Source organism: Lynx canadensis, chromosome C1, assembly GCF_007474595.2.
Source record: "Lynx canadensis isolate LIC74 chromosome C1, mLynCan4.pri.v2, whole genome shotgun sequence".
In the NCBI taxonomy this organism is placed as follows: Eukaryota; Metazoa; Chordata; class Mammalia; order Carnivora; family Felidae; genus Lynx; species Lynx canadensis.
Window position 1 is genome coordinate 65840525 of NC_044310.1, and position 18371 is coordinate 65858895.

At 36.3% G+C, this 18371-nt stretch overlaps 1 protein-coding gene across 2 annotated transcripts in view; it reads right to left on the reverse strand.

Annotated features, from left to right (window-relative positions):
- The window catches only part of ADGRL4 (adhesion G protein-coupled receptor L4), a 109427-nt gene that overhangs the window by 46956 nt on the left and 44100 nt on the right, over nucleotides 1-18371 (reverse strand). For both annotated transcript variants that reach the window (XM_030326590.1, XM_030326591.1), the window contains exon 3: nucleotides 4634-4786. In XM_030326590.1, the coding sequence (XP_030182450.1) occupies nucleotides 4634-4786 (153 nt within the window). The remainder of the gene's footprint in view (nucleotides 1-4633; nucleotides 4787-18371) is intronic.

The window sequence follows — 18371 nt, forward strand, 5'->3', positions numbered from 1 at the left end:
GTATTTCAAGCTCTAAGTTCACCAAGTGACAAAATAGTAATCAAAAATAATAAGGAGGTAGTAGCTTGGGAGACCAGCATTCAAGATTAACATTATGAAAATTTTCATATTCTGACTCCAAATGTTATACAAGAATATTAATTAACCTACCAAAGTAATCCTTTAAAAATCTTAATCATCCCATTAAAGGACTGTTTTCCAAATTATTTATACTTTTCTTGCTTATACTTTTTGTTTTTATAACTTATTTACTCAAATGTGTAAGTGCAGTTGGCTGAATTTGATATCCTTCTCACTCTGTGCCTTGGTAGTAGAGTTTATTGGATCTAACCTAATAATGGAGTGTGTGACAACTGGCTATGTACCAGACTAGTCAAAAAGCTTCTACTAGTGTCAGGATATCCCTCTACGCCCCTTGCTACCTAGTAATGTAGAGAGAATCATCAGATATTGAGAGTATGCCATGCCCAAATAAGATGCAACTGGTTTACCAAAATGAACGTGATATTTTGCAGTAAGGCCTACACTAACTTCTCTAGCATTCTCTTGCAGGGCCTCATTAGCTGAGATCTAATCAAATCACTATGCGTCCTTCTTACAGGTAAAGGCCCTGCAGAGGATCTAAACTCAAATTCTAGCTGTAATACTCATTAGTTTTGTGACTTTGGGTAATACCCTAAAAAATACCTTTTACTTCAAAAGAGTTCTTTTTTAAAATTTTTTTTTTTTTCAACGTTTATTTATTTTTGGGACAGAGAGAGACAGAGCATGAACGGGGGAGGGGCAGAGAGAGAGGGAGACACAGAATCGGAAACAGGCTCCAGGCTCTGAGCCATCAGCCCAGAGCCTGACGCGGGGCTCGAACTCACGGACCGCGAGATCGTGACCTGGCTGAAGTCGGACGCTTAACCGACTGCGCCACCCAGGCGCCCCAAAAGAGTTCTTTTTTAAAACAAATGAGGAAATGGACATGAAGGTGTTTTGAACTAGTGCCCAAGATATAATAGGCCCAGTGATTCTATTCAGACTGCATGTTTTCTTAATAGCAGGAGCCCTGTGAATATGTAAGTTTGGAGAAAACAGATTGATAATGAGTGTCTCATTAGACTGCCATGTCTTGGTACTCCCCAGAGATGTAAAAGAGGAAAAGAACCCCCACCTCAGCTTAATAAAAGTTAAATTGCTACTCTGGAATTATTTCAGTCAGGCTAGAATTGGCATACCATATTTAATAACTGATCGACTTTTTCTACCACCAACCTAACACTGGGCTTAATACTAATAAGGTGATTTTGCCAAACGTAAGCACATCATAACAATCGTTTGCTTGGTTTGCACATCAAAAAATTCACTTGGTACTTTTTCATTAGTGAGGTTATGCTTGTTTTTCATGTCTACAGTGAGCCAACCCAACAGTGTTTTATCATAATCTTCTTTCAAAACATGATCATATGATTGTTTTGATTCTTACAATTTTCATCAATAACTGATTTGTCTAACGTTTAACTCACACACTGCGAAGAAAAGATAAAATGTTCAATTACTGAAAGTAATTTGTGAAGACAAAACTGGATGTTAATATTATCCAAAGCCATAAAAAAATCTGAAATTATCAGCATACCCAAGGCAATGCGACATAAAAAATTACAAGCAGTAAACGCTTGGTCTTAAGCACTTAGTAAATGTGAAGCTTTTAGGTTCTACTCATTTGGCCTTGGGAGAACCACTTTCCTATTGGATGCCTCTTTTTTCCCATTTGTGAAATGCAAGTCTGGAACCAGGTCTCTTGGGAGGAAGCTAGGTATCTGAAATTCTGCTTTACTGTAATTACAGGGGAAGGCAAATACACAGGACGCTAAATCTGCCTCAAATCCTTTTGCAACAAAATGATCTTATCTGTGGCCAATAGTATTTGAATATAGACTGAAGGCAAAGAATTTTGCTTGGGTCTTTTCTTGCCCTGAATTGGAGTTTTTCATTATTTATTTTTAGAGATTCCTAATGACTATAATTACCAGGCATGTCAAATTTAAGGATCAGGTAAACTTTCAAATCAGAGGCAACATAGTACAAGGTGATACACTAATGTAAAAGGAAACAGAATTATAGTTCTCTGTTCAAATTCTCCTGAAGATTATCATAGTGCACAATGAAAATTACTATAGGACTAGAGAAAAAAAAGATACAACTGTTCTACTTCTCAAAAAAGCTTAATCCTTAAGGACAACAAAATTGGTGAGAAATAACAATGTTCCAGAGAACGAGTTTTTCAGTGAATAATCCATCAAATGAAACAGGTAGAAACTGAAGGACTCAATATTGGGTACTGGGTTTTAATATAGTTCTTGTGTTTACTGATTGCTTAAAATAGCTAAAAAGGGAATTAGCCAAAACCTAGGGGCATTCTATAGTATCTCAATAATAAATGAGTGTTGGGAGAAAGAGTCATAAATTACAAATATGTTATACCTCCATGAAACGTTGGCATTCAATCATCTTTGTGTGTATGTGTTTTCTCTGTGTCTGTGATTCAATTTTTTTCTAATATAGGAATTCTCTACTTGTAAGAAACATAAACAGACAAATACAGCGTTTTGTGAATTGAAGCATATTAAAAGTAAAAATGATCAGATGAAAAGACAGATGTCTTCCAGAGACAAGAGGGAATGGAGAACATAGTTAAAATTAAGTGATTAAGATGTTGTGAGTTATATTTCTTCACTAACTGGAACGTTTCTAGTAAAGCTTACAGAGCTACGTAATTAGAACTTAACTACTAAAGCTAAAACACACATATGCATAACATTCTAAGAAGACAAGCAACAAGAGCAGAGGTTTGAGAATATCAAATGGTGAGGTATTACAAGTTTTCTGGGGAGCTTCATAGACTATATCCTGAATATACTGTAAAGCTATATTCCAATAAAATTTTTTGCTGCAAACACTAAAAATGAAGTTATCGTTCAATTGTCTCATATTTTAAGTCTTTTATGCCCTTGCAAAACTTGATCCTCTGCACTTGCAAGATTCAGATCAATGCATAAGATGTAGATGGCCACCTGCTTTAGCCTCCTGTAGCTTTCCGGATACAAGACTGTGATTCTAATCCTCCTTTTACCTAAACATGTGAATCAGAAGTAGCCCTCATTTACTTTAGAGATCAAATGAGGAGAACAAACTCTTTTCTGTTTTTATAGCGGAGTAAATGTTATGAACCACAGGTACATGAGACAGGATAATTTCTTTGATGGAGACATTTCACTGATGAAGTTTCTTTGAACACTGTCTCCTAACTTCTCATGTGTTAATAAGAACATAGCTAGACTTCTCCTTAGCTCACTAAGGAGAATCTCAGTAGGGAACTAAGCAAAGCTTTAGTGTGATGTAGATTAGCCTGGGTATCTCTCTTTTAGCTAACTGTGTAAAGTGAAAGCAGCACATTACCTTGGCCATGTTGCATATAGAGTCATGAGTTCTAATAAAATATCTTCTCTTGGCCATGTGATTTCACTCTCAGGGTCTCAGTTCATGTATTCATTTTGCAGATTAGTATCAACCATAATTAATTATACTAGTTGTTGGTAAATTGGACAGTGTTGTATAAACCGTGATTAAGATGATTTATAACTTACTTTCAAAGTTAAAAGTCTTTGGCCCCAGAGAATTTGCCCCTGAAAATTGTTCAACTTTTTGAATTTCCGAAGCAATCTTTTTTTTCTCAGACTTTAATCCAAATTCTATAGGATCTGATATATCAAATGCATGACCAAATTACAACAGGACATTAAAAAAAACTTCTAGATACTCTCTTCAGACTCAGAATAATATTTCACTTAGGGATTTAATTGAAATTATTATCATCATTCCAGAAAACATTTTAGTAAACCTGAAATGATTTTCTAAATAGGACTCTAGTGTTCAGAAAAACTTAATGCAGATCTTAAGTGTAACTACCTTTCAGCTGACAATACTAAAAGCAGTAGAACAATTCTTTTATTTATTTATTTTTAAAAAAATGTTTATTTATTTATTTTGAGAGAGACAGAAAGCGAGAGCAGAGGAGGGGCAGAGAAAGGGAGAGAATCCCAAGCCGGCTCCATACTGTCAGCATAGAGCCCGATCTGACAACCATGAGACCTGAGCTGAAATCAAGACTCGGACGCTTAACTGACTGAGCCACCCAGGCGCCCCTAGAACAAGTCTTTTGGAACTAATGCCTTTCTGAACATTTTCTGAGAAAATGTAGAGCCCATCTCAGAGTGCATATTTATAAAAGCATCAATATCTTGCCATGCAAATCGTAGTTTTCTTGAATTAACATATTATTCTCAAGTGTAAATATTTATCCTGTGGTTTGCCACCACACTAGATTTCATACTTTCATGATTTTTTTTTCTTATGAACTGCTTGATTTTCTCCCCTGATTTTTTTTCTTACATCCTTAGATAAATATTCCATAGTAACTGATTAAACAGTGTTAGAAGACTGAAAGAATTAATGAAATTTCTAAAAGTACTGCACATCTAGGGTACGCTCAAAGACTGGCAGAATTTGGTTCAAATATTATTTAATCTCTGGAGGTAATAAGCAATAAGTGAGAGGTACCAATTTTAAGTTAGGTAGTCAAACTTACCTATGCAGAGGGTTCCGTCATTTGTGATAAACCTGTCCTGGTTACTGCTGGATCTGAAACCAGGTGCACACATACAGTAGTAACTTCCCTCTGTGTTAGTGCAGTTGGCATTTTCACCACAGGACTGGGTCAAATTTCCACACTCATTATCATCTGTGGACATATCAATTTAAAACATTATTTTTATATAATTGAAATTGACTTCTAATATTTCCTACCAGGATTTGGGAATTGTGACTGTTAAACAGTATAAGGTAATGCGATGTCAATTTCTAGGAAAAATTAATGGTCCAATCAACATTCCACCCTGTGTTATTCTTATTTACAGTGGGAAGCCTTCTTTGTTGTTGCAAAGCAAAATAGAATCTCTTATTTCTGAAACACGGAACATAGTTATCGGATGTATACTGGGACATTTTCCAGATTTTATATGAAATTTAATTATAATAATGGCAATACATATATACTCATTTGTAAATTTATAATTCTCTTTATAACTAGTCAAAAGCATATCGTAAGTTAAAAAATCAGAGATTACAAATTGACATGTTCTAATCATGTACCATTTATCTTTATTACTTATTCCCTAGAAGAATTTCACATTACTAGGTTTCTTCACTTATTCATTAATATTTTTATTCATTACTATGTGCATTTTATTGTCCTATAGAAGAGTACACAAATACAAAAAAAATTATATCATGGTCCAAGGTTTTGCCTAAAATATTGTAATACAATTTATCAGAAAATATATAGGTTCATAAGCCTTTTGTAAAAATTAGAAAGCAAATTGATATAATCTGTCAAGTAAATAAAACCAAAAGTACGTGCTTTTCCATAGTGATCATGAGGGGCTGGAGGAGACAGAAAATATTTTCAGGTAGCACTAAATCTTGCTGTAGGTTGAATTATGTCTCGCAAAAAGATATGTTCAAGTCTTAACCCTGTGTCTTGTTGACTATGACTTTATAAACAGGGCATTTGCAGATGTAATCAAGTTGAGGTTATACTGAATTAGGTGGACCCTAATCCAGTGACTGGTACCCTTAAAATAAATTATATGGGAAATGTGGACATGAAGACACAAAGAGAAAGCTATGTGAAAACAGAGGAAGAGCTTGAAGTGAATGTGGGATAGATAAGTATTGGGTAGAGAGCAGGAAGGTCACTAACAGGAAGGCAGAATGTTGGGCAAAGATGCAAGCAGAAGGTCATTGAAACATTTCTGAAGGTACAGGGAAGCCTAATTGGGGAACACAGAGAAAAATCATGAGGGAATTGTAAAAACTAAGTTGGAAAAATGCCTTTGATTTTTACCCCCCGTTTCTATCAAACCAAATTTAATTTCTCTTTAAAGAATGAATTGTTTAACATTTAATTCACACACAGGCTATTGCAGACATCTAGTGATGACTAAGAGTTGGAGAATTTTCCAACTGTTTTATAAATATGAATTCACTGAATCCTTACATAAGCTCTAGGAAGTAGCTGCCATTGTTATGCTAACTGCTGAAGAAAGTAAGGACTAGAGAGAAAAGTAACTTGCCAACATCACACAGCTATTTAGTTGCAGAGCCAGGTAGTTTGGTTCCAAAGCCTGTTCTCTTAACTGTTGCATCCTGCTGCCTCTATGAGAATTATTTAAAAATGCCAAAATGTATAATAAGAATTCATCAAATGAATTATGGGTCTGTTTCGCAAGATGGAAAGATATCGAGGTAGTGATTTCAGAAGGAAAATGGAAACTTTATTCAAATTCTATTTTTTAAAGTTTATTTATTTTGAGAGAGAGAGAGAGAGAGAGAGAGAGAGAGAGAGAGAGAGAAAGCAGGGGAGAGGCAGAGAGAGAGGGAAAGAGAAAATCCCAAGCAGGCTCCACACTGCCAGTGTGTAGCTGGACGTGGGGCTCAAAGTCACAAACAGTGAGATCATGACCTGAGCTGAGATCAAGCATCGGAGGCTTAACCGAATGAACCACCCAGGAGCCCCTGCATTTCATCTTTAACTTACATTTTATTTCCACTTCCTCATTTTCAAACATTAAGAATATAAGTATAGAAGTTAACATATGGCAGACAACTAAAGATGAATTCCTCTCTTTTTTCAAAAATGACTACTATGGACAGGTCAGGTAAGATTTGCAAATCCCATTTATATGCTTTGTCATTTTGAATTATTATATTAATTATAATAGACTAACTGCTATAAATGTATCCAAACATGTAATGGCTCAGTACAATAAAAAGATTATTGACTGCTCTAGATAGACACCACGGTTAGTGTTCAGGTAATTTTTCCACAATCAATGGTTCAGGGACACAGGGTGTCCCGTGTAATGTAATGACTCCACCACCCCAGAGGCCTTCCAAACTTTCTGTACTGATCCAGGTAGGGAGCTAGGGTTGAACAGAGCATAAGAGAGTGATGGGTCATGTCTGTAAAAGTCATCTATCACTCAAACCCATGAACCTGAGGCTGATCTGAGCCAAGATCAAGAGTCGGACGCTTAACCAGCTGAGGCACCCAGGTGCCCCCATATTATGGAACTATTAAAAGATGTTATAGAAAGAGAAGGAAATAATGTCATTGATGTCTTTTCAACTCCCACCTAACTGCAGGGCAGTTTGCTGCCTTGTGGTTTTCAGGAGAACACCTTTGTTATGATTTATTTTTTATTTTATAGAGACAGAGTATAGTGTGAGTGGAGGAGACAGGCAGAAGGAGAGAGAGGCAGACAGACAGAGAAAGAGAGAATCTAAGCAGGCTGCACACTCAGTGCAGAGCCCGAGGTGGGACTTGATCTCACAACCCTGAGATCATGACCTGAGCTGAAATGAAGTTGGAAGCTTAACTGACTGAGGCACCCAGAAGCCTCCAGCAGAAGACCTTATAAAACAGGGTGTATGACTAACATTACTGCCATTCACTGAAGGCTCCCAACGAACCAGGGCACCATACTAAACACATCATATACATTATCTGACACACATTTTTAATCCTCACATAAACCTTATGATGCAGACATTATTCCTATTTTACAAACAAAACTGAAATATAAAAAGTTGGATTACCTTGCCCAAAGGCACACAAACAATAAGTGGCAAAGTCTGATTCAAGCCTGGACCATTCTGAATGTTGAAATGATCTCATCTTTCTTAAATACATTATAAAAAGAGTTCATAGTGGTAACAAGCTCCCATTTATTGAGTGTTTATTATGTGCTAGTCACTGTGATAGAAAGATTACTGTAAAATGGAAAATACATTGTGACTAACTCAGAAGATTGTCAAGAGGATTAAAGAAATTGATGTTCAGACAATGCTTAGAGTAGAGCCTAGCATGTTTTAAGCAGTATATACAGGCTGCTAATGTCTTTATTATTTGAAAAATAATACTCCTACCATTTTAATTGCTAGAAACTTGTTTGCACTCTGCTTAAGATTCTTAACAGCTACTTGGCCATTAGCATGTAATGTCATCCCTTCTCTGTGTAGAGGGAGCTTCCAAACTGTGGGAACCAGTTTAAATCACTTATCCTTACCCATCTATAACAATAAAGATATTTGTAGGGGCACCTGGGTGGCTCAGTCAGTTGAGCATCTGACTTTTTATTTCAGTTCAGGTCATGATCTCACGGGTTGTGAGTTTAAGCCCTGCACTGGACTCTGCCCTGACAGTGAGGAGCCTGCTTAAGATTCTCTCTCTCTTTCCCTCTCTGCCTCTCTCTCTCAATCTTGCACAGACTCTGTCTCTCAAAAATAAATAAATAATTTACAAAAAGAGAATCTCTTAAGTTCTCGAAATTAGTTTTCCCATAATTCAGTTTCTAAAATTTCAGTAATTTAATGCTGCTCATTATAATTCTTTGGAAGAACGCTGAGAAGAAAGAAAGAAAAGAAAAATCATTTGTAACTCCATTACACAAAGATAACCACTCATCCCTTGAGGCATTTTTATTTGAAACATAATTCGGATGCAAAATATCTAGTTTTGTATATGGCTTTACATGGTACCATTATATTAACATTTCTCCCCCTAGGAATTACATGTTATTTAAGTTAGCTGAAATATCAACAAGATGGTGTTATTTCATTTTATGATGTGGAAATATACAGTTCCCTTAAAAAAAAGATCTCTGTGAACAGACTTTTGAATATTTGAGACCTGATCTTGACTGTTAACGATGAGGTCCAAAGCTCAACAAATATAAGATCTTAATGCCTAGTAGGATGTCCTACAATTCAGATCTATTTCATGGTAAGACTTGTAGGAGTCTGTGTTAGACTCCTTTCCTAGGCCCAAGGGAGGCCTGTTCCTAAAACAAAGGAAGCACTTTGGAGTGTCTTTTGCTCTGAGCACACCCCTAAGTTTCTACAATGGGCATACTACCATTTCAACTGCTTAAAAAAATCAGTTCAAGAGAAAAACCAGTCAGCCTTCGAGAAGCAAGAACATTGTCTCTAATATCTAGAGCAGGGCTAGGCCAGGCCTTGCACCTAGATTTGTGTGTGTGTGTGTGTGTGTGTGTGTGTATTTGCATCAGGCCTCTTTCCACCTTACCTTAATAGACACCGCTCTCTAATCCCTTGTTCACTGAAAGCTCTAACCCCCAGCATAATACCTGATTTATTCGTGTATAAATAGGACAGAGCAGCAAGAGAAGAGTTTTGAACTCCCCTGAGAGGCCAACAACTCAGAGATAGATAAGAACAAAGATTGAGCTCTCAAAACTCTCTGCTCTATAGGCCAGGTAGGTGACTCCACCAAGTGTCAGATAACAGAAGGCGGTATGGCTTGTGATACTGGGAAGTACATACTTTACCTAAAGGATTAACATTTTTAAAAATTCAAAAGCATTTTAAAACACTTAGTTCATGTGTAGCATTTGGCTAGACAATTTGTCAACCCTTAGCTAAAGCATATGGAGGCTGGAGGAGTTGAGAAAAATTGCTGAGAATCTGACAGTAAAGTCAGAGAAATTTTGAATGGCTTTATATAAAATGGGCTGAAGAGTTAATACTTTATTAACATGTATGTATTTAATTATTAATTTATTCTGTAAACAGAGATATCTTACACAACTCTAATGACAATATGTACATATATGCTCACAGAGCAAACATTTGTTTATGTACACATACAAAAAGCCTAGTTTATTAAAATTAACTGAGAGTAGCTCACAGATTGAACACAATCATCTAAATCAAGTAAAAGAAAAATATCTCATAACACTAGGTTTGATTCAATCATTTAGTTACTCAAATATTTATGGAGTTTCCTAGTTCCCAAATGTGAATATGGTCTATACTGGGAAATAAGTAAAAATTAATCAAAAAGTCAGGATATGTGCCCTGCTGTCAGAGTTCACATTCTAAAGCAAGTTAACACAGGAGCATATAATTGAGTTCTTATTAAAATAAAAGTTTCAATTTTTATCTCAAAATTTGACTCCTTTTACAGCATACTGGGAGAAGTTTATATTAACTTTAAAAGAAATTGTGCTCTCAGATCAGTTATTGGTAATATAGAGAACGATGAAGATTTTATCCCTTGTGGCCTATAGCTGAAAAATGATATGCAAAAATACAGAGAAAAAGGACTCACTAGGTCTGAGGTATTGGTAAGAGTCCAAGAAAATGAGACACTATATCAACTGATTATGTTTCTAAAAGTAAATTAAACATGGCAATATGTTATTGGACCTCAACACATTTTTAAAAGTCTTGGGTGACATTATGAATAGGCAGAAAAAAAGAGATTAACAATGAGTTTTGTGTCTTTCTCTACTGTGTGGTTTTGAGCACTTGACCTTTTAGCTTTCTTATCAAGAATTGGGAAATAAAAGTATTTTGTTATCTCTCGCCCAATCTTCTGGACTGGATATACAATAAGGACTAATTCCCTAATGGTTCCAGTCAAATCTTGTTTCGTAAAATAGCACTTATCTGGAAGTAACCTCCTCACTTCCCCCAAGATAGTGGAGATAGGCAAGAAATTATCTTTGTGAAGTAATATACAAATGTGAAATATTTAAATAGCCTTAAGCTTTCCAGTGTCCAGCTTCATAATAATTAATTCTCAAGGAGAAAGTTTCTTTGGGTGGATATCATATAGGAAAACAGAAGGCTGCTTCTTCTGTGCTCTTATTTCCATTGTTCAAATCAACTTACCAGTTATGCTACCCACTCTCTGGAACTCTATACTGAATCCTTTGTGTGGCATAATAAAATAAATATTTAGATTAGAGTATCACTTGAAAAGTTCACTGTAACACCATTAAGTGGGAAATAAAATTTTTAAAAGTTATAAAAGCCGTTAAGGAGAAATAGTAACATTTTTTCGGCCAAAATTTTCAGTGGTTCATGTCTAACACACTGAGTTGAGCACTCCACACACAAAGGAGTGCTCATAGCCTGTTACATAACAGGATCCACGGCTACTGGAGAGAAGATGTACAAAGGCCCAAATTATTAGAATGTAGTGTGTGTAACAAATATGAGAGGTATTTAGCAGTGCAGTGGTAACTCAGGGGAATGGTTTTCTGGGCAAATTTTCAGGATAGAAGGGTGAAGGTTATTTGTAGGGAAGGTTTAGAAGAGGAGAGGATGCTGGAAACGGCAATGAAGTATAAGAATTTAGACAAACTAGGGTGCCTGGGTGGCTCAGTTGGTCTGACTTCAGCTCAGGTCATGATCTCACGGTACATGAGTTCGAGCCCCACACTGGACTCACTGCTGTCAGCACAGAGCCTGTTTCGATCCTCTGTCCCTTTCTCTCTCTGCCCCTCCCCCACTCATTCTCTCTCTCTCTCTCTCTCTCTCTCAAAACTAAAAAACGAAACTTAAAAAAAAAGAATTTAAACAAAAGGAGCCCCCAATAATCCTTTCAAAGGAAAGAGCTTCCCCAAATGTCTGGAGGCCTGCAGGAACAGCATACTTTATAGGAGAGCTAAATTGTTGAACACTGGGTATGAGGGTAGAGATGAAGAGCAAGAAACTGTGCAGGTAGGCGTGGCCTGAACTGAGAAAACACTTGCTAAAAATTTGGGACTATATTCAGTGGGTAAGATAATAGCCATCATCAGGTTTATGTATAGAGAAATCGGATTAGATTTGAATTTCAAAACAGTTTTGGAAATATAAGGAAAAATAGCTAAGATCCAAGTAGACCCAACAGAACACTACAAGACATGAAGACCTAACTTAGGGGCACCTGAGTGGCTCAGTTGGTTAAACGTATGACTCTTGGTTTCGGCTTAGGTCACAATCCCGCAGTTCATGAGATTGAATCCCATATCAAGCTCTGCACTGACAGCATGGGACTGGCTTGGGATTCTCTCTTTCTCTCTCCTTCCACCCCTCTCCTGCTCATGCTTTCTTTCCCTCTCTCACAATAAATGAATAAACTTAAAAATTAAAAAAAAAAATTGTATCAGCTGGATAATGGTTACATGTGGCTCTTTATATTATTATTATTATTTTTACTTTTGTGTGTTTGGATTTTTCATAATAAAATAATTTTTAAAACATTGGTGAGGATTGGAGACTAATAGGACACGAGTTAATTGGAGATACAGGAAGTAGGGATGACTCGCAGGTTCCAAATTGGAGGAATTTCACTGATAAACTGATCCACTTACCAGGACAGGGGGAGGCAGAGGAGGAGCTTCCTTAGGGGCTAAGGAGAGAGTTTGCTTTTGGACAAGGAAAGACTGAGGTGCCTTTAGGACATTTAGAAAGGAGTATTAACAGTTGGGCAGTCAACTATATAGCCATAGATTGTTTAATCGCCAGGTAAAACACAAGGCTTCCTCCTCTTCCAGGGGATGCATCAGAATCAAGAGCCTGGCATTTACTCAGCTCTAGTGCAAGAAACAAGCCTGCTGTCTTTGTACTTCTCTTTGGGTAGGCCCGCTCTCCTGACTCAACCTGCTTTGATCTCCATGGTTTCCATGAGTGTTGCTGTCACCTTCCTGCACTCTTGTTTTTCCTTTTGTTGTTGCTGTTGTTTCTTATATGTTTTTACTTGGGTTTGATCTTCCTACCAACTGAGTGATACAGCCCAGAGGTTAGGATGTGAGAGTAGAGGACAAGGACCAAGGAAGCCTTTTAATTTATATTTGTTCCCAGTGCTGGCCAGAAAAAACTTTGGGGTTCCACATGGTTCAATCCAGCTTACCTGAAAACCACACAGGAGTTTAAAATAATACACAGATGCATATGCCAGAAAAATCCTCTTTTACCATATTTTTGGGCAACTTGTTCCTGTGGTTGGTGGTTAGCTACTCATTTTGTTACCATGGGCTTACATTAAAAATTAGATTAGCATGATCTGTATCTTAATAATCTGAAAGAAGAGAGGAAACATTTCTCATGCATCCTGCTGGATGGCTCATTTTATTTAATTGCTACAATAACACAATGATCGCTATTATTTCTATTTTATGTATGATGAAACTAAACCCCTGATGGGCTAAATCATGCAGTTTAGAAAGAAAATCTGTTGTACACAGTTTTTATACTGAAGACTACCTGGCTCTACCTTACATCTCTGCAGTGTAGAGTGACGGGTACTTTGTCATAAAATGTTCTTCTTTTTTTTTTTTTTAATTTTTTAAATTGATTTATTTTTTATGTTTATTCATTTTTGAAAGACAGAGAGAGACAGAGCACAAGCAGGGGTGGGGTGGAGAGAGAGGGGGACACAGAATCTGAAGCAGGCTCCAGGCTCTGAGCTGTCAGCACAGAGCCCGATGTGGGGCTCAAACTCGCCAACCGCCAGGTGGTGACCTGAGCCGAAGTCGGACGCTCAACGGACTGAGCCACCCAGGCGCCCCATAAAGTGTTCTTCCAAACAAGGCACAATTAATGGGCATCTAATTCTCCAAACTCAAGAGTGCTGTGGAGTATCCAGGTAATGACACATTTTTGGCAACAAACCACATAATTGTATTACTTTCTGTATAATGAAGTTTTACTGGGTTTATAAGACACTGGCTTTCTAGCAGTTGAGCATGATTTTAGTTTCTATTCCATTTTTTAATCCATTGATCTCAGTCAGGAAAAAAATAATTAAAAAAGAAAAAATATTGTTCTCTTTTCCAAGCCCTTGAGATATTGGCGGGACTCAAATGGATTCTAACAATGTGAAAGCCACAGAACCTTAAGAGCGCATCACTCTCACACACATTTTCCCTCTGGTCATGATCTCCAGTATTGTTCCGTAAATTTGAACACTAAAATGACTATAACTATTATGTGATTCCTTGTGAAACAGGGCCTCTATGTCAACGGTGAAGCAATGGGAGAGGTTTTTTTTTTTTTGTTTTTTGTTTTGTTTTTTTCTCTTTTCTATTTCTCCCCATGGCAGGCTGCCGGGCTTGTGTGTGTCCAGTGGCATTGGCAATTAATACTCTTCTCATCCCAATGCTCTAATGAACCGAGAAAAATCATCATTATCAGCCTCCTCAATTATGGACTGTCTTCGGTTTGTACTTATCTTGGGAGTATTAAGGTTTGAAGCAACAAGTATCATTTCAAGGTTTTTGAAAGGAAAAGTATGCCTTTGAATACGGATCGGGAATTTTGCCAAGGATATGCATCCCCCTTCCAATGTATAGAATGGTTTTTGTTGCTGTTTTTGCATTTACTTATTTTCTGAAGGAAATGTAGCACTTACGAAAATGTTCCCATTTCATGCTATGATCATTTTTTGGCCCTTTGTCAGAGCTATTAAAACACATTTTAGAGCAAATAAGCAAAACCAAGTCTAAGCAGAGTAGGCAAACAGAAAGAAAACAAGCCATCTTATTTCTCTAGACACTGGAAACCACTTCTCTTGCTCATTGGCCGCAGAGGGTGCGATAAAAATCCTCATACATTTATTTCAGATTATGAATCAATGATTCTAATTTTTTTCATTCTGTTGTATCTATTAACTATAATAGTAAAGATGAATAATACTCGTGTAATCTTTCTGGTACTTAAGTGATGGTTATGAAATACGTTTTGAGAAACTAGTTTTATTGATTTTTGTTTCTAATCATTAAGGTAATACATATTCAAGGGGAAAATCAAATCAATGATAGAGAGAAAAATCTTACAAGCTCTTAGATACAAAAAAAGTCACCAGTTAACAAAGGAAAAATGATTAGAATAGTATCAGATCCTCACCAACATAACTGAGAGACAGTGGGGTAGCATGTGTCAGTTACTGGGATCAAATAACTGATCCTATTGTTCTCTCTCTAAGCAGCTAAAGAAATCTTTTACTCATGGGAGTGCAAAGCATTTGTAGAAATGCATGGATTCAGATATTAGATCACCCACCCATGTATTCTGTGTCAAGTAAACATTCAACATAGTGTTCTAATCAAATAGTAATGTATTTTGTATACAGGCCTCAATACAGAGGAAGATTAGACTGAGGTATAATAATGGTGGACAATCAACCTTACAATATATAAATGCAATTGGATGATGACTGTATGATTATGAATGTGTAAATTAAGAGATAATTAGGGTTCTTATATTTACTGAAATGAAAAACTAATAATACTAGGGACATAATAGGGTTCATAGAGTTGATATTACTTTGATCAAGGTGAGAATAGGGTACAGTGGGCAAGTAAAACACACTGCAGAAAAGAAATGTGGTTACCTAATTTTAGTCAAGCACAAAAATATGGATTTGATGATGAGTACCAGGAATAGGTGTAGAGGAGCAAGAATTTCCTGTCCTGACAAAATTTATTTTTGTCATCCACCTGTACATAGTATAATGATGATATGCTGCCTTCCATAACTTGTGATTGTAACTGTGACCTCAATATTTACCACATTTAGGCGTGACAAATGGTACTGACATGAGAAAACTATCAGTTTTGTCTGTATTTTTTTCTTTTCTTTTTCTTTTTTTTTAGTTAAACTAAGATTTTGCTTGTCTTGTGTCTGAGTAATATTCTTTCCTGATGCCTACATTGATGACCCCAACTTCACCTATTCTTGTACATTTTATTATCCATTCCTAGATATATGACTGTATTAATAGCTGAGAAAGAAGTGGCAAAAAACTCAAAACTTATTTCTCTACCAGCCAATAGGTGCATCTTGATGTCGGACTGGTTGATATTAAAAAATAATATTTGTTTAATGCTCAAACCTAACTTATTTTTTAATTTTTGGTAGGTCAAAGCCTAACACTCATTTTTTAAATCCCTTGATTATAGTACAGGGCCCTGAGAGCAAAGCATGTGCAGAATTGCAGGCTATCTGCAATAAACATTTAATGCATCCCTAAAATGCCTCAGTTAGCAGCCCTTTGTCCTTCTCAGAGATTACATTCACTCTGTGTTTTCATCTTTTACCCCTGGGGACACTCCTACTTTTTTTTTTCCCTCCACGCTTGATCTCTCTGCATTTTAATTCAATAGCTACTAGATATTCCTAAAGTCTCCCAACAATTCCCTAAATTAACTATGGAAACTTTAAATTTATTACCTTCCTCTTCAAAGATGACAACCATTTTGCCTCCCTCAAGTTCTTTTTATCTACACCATTATTTCACAAGTCCTTGTGCAGAACCATGTTGAAGATATTGTTGATTCTTTCTCTCCCTGTCTTGTCCATCCAAGCATAAACTTTATCTTGACAATGTCAGAATGACACCTTTTTCTTTAGATATTTGCCATAAATAATATCAAACATTCTTCAAAAATTATACTAAAATGTCATTTATGTATTTTTGCTTTAAAACTAATATATCTATACATATATGTACAGGTGTGTGTAAATTAACATGCATAGTTTTTATTTGTTGAAAGAAAAGAATACAGAAATTTAATTTCAATGATTTTTCCATCTTTTTGGTGACACATCCTTGTAAATCTCACAGATATCTCAATATGTACAAAATAAAGTACAATAGTGGTGAAGGCATATTTAAAAATCTATGGCCACATAAAACTAATCAAATAGCAAATTTTGGTTAATGCAAAATATGGTCCTAATCTACTTGAGAAAAGTTGCCACAGAAGCTTACCATCCCTTAAGAAAACTTGACATGCAAAACTATGGTATACAGAAAAGCTTGTCTCATATTTTATGAATATTAAAATAAGATTCCCATATTTTGCTATTGTAAGTTGATGAATTCTCTACAAATAGGTCCTTCATTTTAAACTGTGAGATTATCAAGGAAAAAGACCATAAATTATTGATATTTGTATATTTGGGCATTTGTATATATTTGGTACATAAGAGATACACAACAAATGCTTGTTCAATGAGGAGATCACAATTTGGAATCTTCTTGTTTGCACCCATACCTGAGCATGTCACACACCTTTTATTGTCAAACTGTTTAAAAATTTTAATGTCTATTTATTTTTGACAGAGAGAGAGAGAGAGAGAGAGATAGAGAGAGAGAGTAAGCAGGGGAGGGGCAGAGACAGAGGGAGACACAGAAGCTGAAGCTGGCTCCAGCCTCTGAGCTGTCAGCACAGATCCCGACGTGGGGCTTGAACTCGTGAGCTACGAGATCATAACCTGAGCTGAAGTTGGACACTCAACCTATTGAGCCACCCAGGTGCCCCTACTGACAAACTGTTTAAAACTTGGTATGGTGCTTGTAAGAGGTACAAATCATACTAGTGTTCAAACCACAACAGAGGCTGCTCAGTGGACAATTTCCTTCATATTTCCTCCGTATTTCCTTTGCCCTAACCCCACTCTGCTCCTTTGTGTACCTGTCCTTCCTACCTGATCCCAAATTCCTCTGATCCTGCCTATTTAGGAGTAGGCTCACTTCCAGAGTGCTGCCAAGATTATCTTTCTTTGCCTTCTGAAGTCTCTTTAGCAACAGAGAACCCTCTAATTGGATTTGGATATTTGAGATCTACTTTGGGACTGTGAAAAATAAATCTTGTATTCATAGTTTTCATATCATCAGGATTAAATATGACATTGGTTTAAATTTAAATTAAATATGACATCTGCTTTAATCATACAGCATATCACAAAACTATTATTTTATCATTTATGTCTGGCTGGTCTCAAATCATCGGTCACTTGACTGTTTTATGGGATCTCTTCATAAGAAAAAATAAAAATAAATTTACACATAATAAAATCACGGCCCCAAGAAATAATTAAAGCATTTAAAGAAACGCTGTTTTATGGGGCATATAATAAACATATGGACATTTCTTCAATTCTCAGAAGAGTTCCTTGACTTAAAACTTGTTGCTATTCAAAAAAAGGTGTGAGTAATTTATAGCTATTTAAATTGAAAATGATACTAGGTGTAATCAAATATCACGCTTCTAGCCCTAAAATAATTGCCTTAAGGGTCAGTTAGAAATTGCTTTCCTCCATAAGTTTTGTAGCCTCATACCATTGGTTAGGTACACTGAGCAGTAAGATGATTTAGCTAATAGTACCGACTCTGGGAAAAGACCTGATGCCTTATTTTCTGGACCAGTGATCTGACCCAATATGGGATGGTAAAACTGATTATATAACTTGAGATACGAATACTTAAGAGCAAGGGAGACTGATTCAAAAACTTTGTCCAACTTGAAAATGAATGTTCAAGATCAGAGTGATCCTGATATTACTGTACAATGTACATTTCCTTATCACTCTAGTGCTTTTCTAGCTCAGAGTATGCAGTTACCGCATTTTTTTTATGTTTAATAGCATCCTTTTATGACAAGCCACTGAAGTCTTAGAGGTTTCTC